The following is a 7,131-nucleotide window of genomic DNA, read 5'->3' on the forward strand; positions in this document are numbered from 1 at the left end:
TCGGGTTAAATTTTGGGATCAAAGTCACGTACTCGCAGGATGAGAATTTTTAATGGCTCCCATTCACACACCCCTCCCCCGTCGCCTCACCGACCCTACATTTAGTATCGGAGCCGGTTAAGGATTTTCATATCCTATCGGTTCGAAATCCACGTATTTGACAATTTAAAAACTAAAATAAAATAAAATGGAGGGACTAAAAAATAGTCCCTAGAAATCAAACACCCCCTAGCTAACTTGCCACTAACTCTGTTTTCACAAGCTGTACATAATGGTCTTTGGATATTTTTTTTATTTGCAAAATAAAGTCTTTGCATACAAGTCTCGTCACAAACCTCCATAAAGGCACACTGTTCATTTCTAGTGGACAAATATTATTCATCATCACCATACAAAAATTTATTATTTCCCTACCATTCAACAATCAATCACACAGTTGCTTCAACGGTGGGGATGTTGACGTAGTCATGGGCCATCACCTCCTTGCTCTCCATGGCTAAGTAGTAGTACACCATAATTCCGGCGAAGTAGAAGAGCTGTACCAAGCCGGAGAGCAGTGCGTATACGGAGAACAGAGCCAGCCCCATGGGCATGTTCTTCTTCAAGCATGCAAGCGCAACCGCGTAGAGCAGGGACGGAACCATCGCCACCAGGTGGACCGCGACGACCAGCACGAAGCCTTCCTTCCTGCACACCCGTGTCATCAGCCGCCACGCCAGCCTGAGCGCGCTCACGCCGCGGCTGTCCTCGTCGGCCACCGACGCGGCTACGGCGACAAAGAAGACGACGTCGAGGTAGAGGAACGCGAGGAACGGGAGCACGAAGAGGATCGCCGTGTACAGCACCCCCAACTGGCGCATCGCGAGCTGGAGCAGCGCGGCGAGGAGGAGCGCGCATGCGACGTTGAGGACGCCCACCATGGCGACGGTTATGAGAGGGCCCCTGAGGTGACGCCCCTTCATGATCACCTTGGTGAAGAGCTCAGGGAACGAGTAGCGGTCACCGGCGTAGGTAGTGGAGGTGGCGAAGAAGGCTATGATCTGTTTAGCAAAGCTTCCTGCAAAGGTGATGACTAGGAGCGCGATGGAGATCATGGCAAGCTCCTTGGCTTCCTTCATGATCTCCACCATGAGCTTGGCGTAATCGGCGCTTGAGGGGTCCATGTTCTTGACCTCGTTGATGTGGTGCAGCATGTCGGCTGTGCGCGGCTGGATGTAGAAGACATTGGTGATCTGGAGAAGAATGAGGGGAGCGGTTACCAGGAGGAAGACAGGGACGAAGAGCTTGGCGTTCTTGGTTGGAAGGAGCAGTGCGTCCTTCAGGAAGGAGAGACATGACGAGGAGCTTGATTTGGCTTTGGTAGCCATGGCTGCCTGATCAGTGCGATGATCAACCAAACGGTGGCTATGTGCTAGCTGAAGGATAAGCTAGGCTTAGCAATGAAGGAGCTGCCAAAGCTGAAGAAAATTTTTTAGATGGCCGTTGCTGTTGGTGGAGACATAAATGTCACATATGAGGTCTAGTCTACCGGGAAGACTTGGAAAATTACACCGGGAAGACTTGGAAAATTACGTGCCGTGTACTACAGGAGTCAATGGACGGCCTCAAAAATTAAACTTAGGCTATCGTGTACGCGTGGTTGCGTAAAACACTATTTTATACGGTAAATTGTAAGTAAGGTTTAAAATAGTATTACCTTCGTTTTCGAATATTTATTATCTACTAATTTATTTTTTACTAAAACATGATAAATAAAAAATAGAGAAAATATATAAGATATGATAGATAAGTCGAGACAGTCTTTGACTATTGTAATTTTAAAAACTGATATGTAGCTTCTCACTCTACTAAGTGAGTATTCGTGCGCTGCAACGAGAACGTATAATACCATGATAACTTATGTATAAATATATGTTATATTTTTACGAGAAAATGTTTTATAATTTATATGACTATATGAGATCTAGTCTACCTAGAAGACGTGGAACATTACGAGGGTGTTTGGTTTGAGGAATCACTTTATCCAAAATATGGTGGTACATCATGGGTCCATTCCTCAAATTTGGTGGGATTATCCCATTGCTCGTATTAGTACTAACTAAATAACTATAAGTAATGAGGTGATGATGGATTGACTCATTCCATTCCACAAACCAAACAAAAAAGTGAGGAGTGAGAAAATGATGGACTAGCTCAATCCTCCAACCAAACAGCCTATACGTGTGCCTTGCCTTACTATAGGAGTCCATGCACGACCTCAAAAGATATGCTCAGCCTAGCAGCCTAGTTATTGTACGTATTCTATATCTATAAATCTACTAGTTCAGTCCCTGCGTTGCTCTACGGTTTCTATAAGTCACGTAGCAAATAATTTACAACTCAACATTTAAAAAACTGTTTCTACTAACTGAAAAACAGCTGGTAGGTAGGAGTAGATGTAGATCATGCAAGAACATGAAAGAAACTACCAGCCTGAAGAGCATGATGAAGCCTACGACTGCACCATCATGCCAAAAGCAAGCCATCCAATGAGGACTAGGAAAAAGCAAAACCCGAAAAGACTGAACGCGGCAAGTTTGAAACTCATTTGTCAGCTACTCAGCTAGAAATATAAAGGCAAGTTTTGCACCGAGAAGATCAGTACCTTGTGATTCTTAGGCTTGGTAAAGAAGTACACAGTTGGCTTCAACCCAATGGTTAGCAAGACGCCAGAAACAAAGAGAATCTGACAACATGACAAACAACCGTGCTTATCAGTAAACAGAAGGCTAGATTAAAGTCAGAATCAACCGAGAGGATGAATTATCCTTACATTCCCCATCGCTAAAAAAATCGCCATAATGCATACCATAATTCAGTTCCATGGATCGCATGGGTCTGACAATACATATTTTCTTCTTTTCTCACTAGGAACTCAGAAGGGCTTACCAACCAGTAACCAAAACCTACACATCTGCACAAAGATCTGCAAATCAGACTACCACTAAAGTGCTAAGTTCCATATCAAGCAAAACACATAAAAAGAACAGGGATACCAGAACACTTTCTTAAAATGTCAGATTATGTCCTCATCTAAAACTTTATTCCCCAAGTTCTGGTTTTTATTTGAAGTTGCAGTTCCATCATTGAAGCCAAACATATACACCCATCCAATGCAAGTACATTAACCACAACTTAACAACTCAAGCACCTAGTATAGGGTATATTGAGAGCCCTAGACTTCTAAATGTCAGAGGAAGCCCTGGCCCACCACCTTCGCCTGGCTAGACCACACCAGCGTGCGCCCCTACACCCCACGCCAGGCTGTCAGATGGGTCCCCCCGCCCATGCATCAGGTAAACCTTGTCCACGTGCGTCAATCAAACCCTCGGCCTAACAACTGACCTCCCACGTGGGACGCAAGCCATAAATTACGATTCTGTTTTTTTTGCGGGAATAGCGTAAATAGTTCACAGAAATAGCATAAAAACCCCTCAGTTATGTGTTAAATATCGAGCCATGTGAGAGAGGTTGATAACTCTGGTGTTGTATTCACAATCCTATTTTTATGGTAGATCCAAAAATTATGGGAGTCGAATGCATGCGGTTTCTATTTTTATACAAATCTAAAAATTATGGCAGATCGTGGGAGTTTCCATTCATTGCGCGCAAATTTTGGAAGATATTTTCATTTCCACTACACACATGTGAAAAAATAGGATGACATGATTCACGCAGAGCATAAATTCTTATACAAAGTCGCATAAATATATACACCGTGTAACATAATTGATAAAAAACCTAATATCGGTTCAACTAACAGCCCCGCGGGAATTAGGGACAATTTTATGGCAAACGTAAAAATCGTATTCATCATTGTAAAAATCATCACTTGAATGCATAAATAGTGTAAATAGAAGGCATAAAACATAATCATTGATGGCAAAAACATGGATCGGATAGTTCGTCGTTGGAGGATGATTCGAAGGCCGCTAGATCAAAGGACGTCGTCGAAGCCACCGAATGGGAGGAGCTAGTTATCGAAGGACGCCAGAGCCACCGACGCCTCACGTGGCCGCCATCGTCGGAGACGGAAAGTCGCCTAGAGGGGGTGAATAGGCGTAATCTGAAATTTACATCTTAAAACACAAGCTACGAGTCGGGGTTAGCGTTAGAATTAAATCCGAGTCCGGTAGAGAGAGGAAAACAAATCAACCAAGAAATAAAGCGGATGAACACGGTGATTTGTTTTACCGAGGTTCGGTTCTAAAGAACCTAGTCCCCGTTGAGGTGGTCACAAAGACCGGGTCTCTTTCAACCCTTTCCCTCTCTCAAACGGTCACTTAGACCGAGTGAGCTTTCTCCTTAATCAAACGGGTCACTTAGACCCCGCAAGGACCAACACACATTTGGTGTCTCTTGCTTTGATTACAAGTCTCTTGGAAACAAGAATGAGGAAGGAAGAAAGCGATCCAAGCAACAAGAGCGCAACACTCTCAAGTCACTAGGTGGTTGGAATGATTTAGCGGACTTAGAGAGGCTTTGATCTTTTGATTTGTGTCTAGGAGTGAACGCACTAGCTCTTGTATTGAATGAAAACTTTAGAAGACTTGGATGCTTGGAGTTGTGGTGGTTGGGGGGTATTTATAGCCCTCAACCACCAACAAGCCGTTGGGCCCTCAACCACCAACAAGCCGTTGGGTAAGGCTGCTGTCGATGGGCGCATCAGACAGTCCGGTGCGCCAACGAACACTGTCCGATGCGCCACCACGTCACCCAACCGTTAGGGTTCTGGAGCAGTTGATCGTTGGAGGCTTTGTCCTCTTGTGGCACCGGACAGTCCGGTGCTGCACCGGACAGGTCCTATTCACTGTCCATGCGCCTCTGACTCTGCGCTCTGACTCTGCGCGCACTGTTCTTCACTATTCATCAGAGTCAGCGGCTTTTGCAGCTGACCGTTGCGCGATGTAGCCGTTGCTCTGCTGGTGCACTAGACAGTCCGGTGGCACACCGGACAGTCCGGTAAATTATAGCGGAGGGCGCCTGGAAAAACCCGAGAGTGGCTGGTTTGAGCTGTACGGCTCTAGCACAACGGACACTGTCCGGTGCACCACACTTGGTTTCTTTGCTCCTTTGAATTTTGGATCCCTAACTTTTATATTTATTGGTTTGTGTTGAACCTTTATGCACCTGTAGAACATGTATTCTAGAACAAACTAGTTAGTCCATTTGTTTGTGTTGGGCATTCAAGCACCAAAATTAATTATGGGAAAAGGTTAACCCTATTTCCCTTTCAATCTCCCCCTTTTGGTGATTGATGCCAACACAGACCAAAGCAAATATGTAAAGTGCAGAAATGAACTAGTTTGATTATGGTTAGTGCATAGGTTACTTGGAAATAAACCAATCTATAATTTTACTAGATATGAATGGATTGCTTTCTTCTATTTAATATTTTTTGGACCACATTTGCACCACTTGTTTTGTTTTTGCAAATTCTTTTCGAAAATCTTTTTAAAGTCTTTTGCAAATAGTCAAAGGTATATGAATAAGATTGCAAGGTGCATTTTCAAGATTTAAATTTTCTCCCCCTATTTCAAATGCTTTTCCTTTTACTAAATAAAACTCCCCCTAAACGAAATTCTCCTCTTAGTTTTCAAGAGGGTTTTTGAAATAGATACCAATTGAAGTAATCGTAATTTAGATGCCAATTTTGAAAATCTTTCTTTAAATATACCAATTGAAAATAAACATACCAATTTGAAATATACCAATTTAAAATTCTTTGAAACACAATTAAAATTAGGTGGTGGTGCGGTCCTTTTGCTTTGGGCTTAATATTTTCTCCCCTTTGGCATTAGTCGCCAAAAATGGAGACTTTGAGAGCCCTATATTACTTTCTCCCCCAATGGTACAAGTAAATAAGAGTGAAGGATTATACCAATTTGGAGTGAGCGGAGTAGTGACGTAGGATAAATGATACCGTTAGAGTGGAGTGGAAGCCTTGTCTTCGTCAAATACTTCATTTCCCTTTCAATCTACGACTTAGTATAGAAATATACTTGAAAACACATTAGTCGTAGCCGAGGTACATAGATAATAAGAGATATGCATTTGTACCAATTGAAAGAGATATGCTCAAAGGTATAAATGAGCTATGTGTGCAATGTTTCAATCAAAATTTCGAGAATCAAGTATATTTAGCTCATTCCTGAGTTTGCTAAAGGTTTTCTCATCTAATGGCTTGGTAAAGATATCGGCTAATTGATTCTTGGTGTTTACATAAGCTATCTCAATATCCCCCCTTTGTTGGTGATCCCTCAAAAAGTGATACCAAATGTTTATGTGCTTAGTGCGGCTGTGTTCAATGGGATTATTTGTCATACGGATTGCACTCTCATTGTCACATAGGAGAGGGACTTTGCTCAATTTGTAGCCATAGTCCCTAAGGCTTTGCCTCATCCAAAGTAATTGCGCACAACAATGACCTGTGGCAATATACTCGGCTTCGGCGGTGGAAAGAGCTACTGAGTTTTGTTTCTTTGAAGCCCAAGACACCAGGGATCTCCCTAGAAACTGACAAGTCCCTGATGTGCTCTTCCTGTCAATTTTACACCCTGCCCAATCGACATCGAAATATCCTATTAAATCAAAGGTGGATCCCTTGGGGTACCAAAGCCCAAACTTAGGAGTGTAAACTAAATATCTCATGATTCTTTTCACGGCCCTAAGGTGAACTTCCTTAGGATCGGCTTGAAACCTTGCACACATGCATACAGAAAGCATAATATCCGGTCGAGATGCACATAAGTAGAGTAAAGATCCTATCATCGACCGGTATACCTTTTGATCTACGGACTTACCTCCCGTGTCGAGGTCGAGATGCCCATTGGTTCCCATGGTTGTCTTGATGGGCTTGACATCCTTCATTCCAAACTTGTTAAGTATATCTTGAGTGTACTTTGTTTGGCTGATGAAGGTGCCGTCTTGGAGTTGCTTGACTTGAAATCCTAGCAAATACTTCAACTCCCCCATCATAGACATCTCGATTTTTTGTATCATGATCCTGCTAAACTCTTCATAAGTTGATTTGTTAGTAGACCCAAATATAATATCATCAACATAAATTTGGCATACAAACAAATCTTTTGC

The 7,131-nt window shown here is 42.9% G+C and overlaps 1 protein-coding gene across 1 annotated transcript; it reads right to left on the reverse strand.

The window, feature by feature from the left end:
• Positions 1-266: 266 nt before the first annotated feature.
• LOC100382367 (uncharacterized) lies at positions 267-1,384 on the reverse strand. Its single transcript, NM_001175112.1, has one exon. It carries the CDS (start codon positions 1,365-1,367, stop codon positions 429-431), a length of 939 nt encoding a protein of 312 aa, NP_001168583.1. The 5' UTR covers positions 1,368-1,384; the 3' UTR covers positions 267-428.
• Positions 1,385-7,131: the final 5,747 nt, after the last annotated feature.

This window comes from Zea mays, chromosome 9 (assembly GCF_902167145.1).
Source record: "Zea mays cultivar B73 chromosome 9, Zm-B73-REFERENCE-NAM-5.0, whole genome shotgun sequence".
Lineage (NCBI taxonomy): Eukaryota > Viridiplantae > Streptophyta > Magnoliopsida > Poales > Poaceae > Zea > Zea mays.

Bases quoted from the DNA above. Each gene is read 5' to 3' on its own strand.
- LOC100382367 (NM_001175112.1), bottom strand. From the start codon at position 1,367: ATGGCTACCAAAGCCAAATCAAGCTCCTCGTCATGTCTCTCCTTCCTG.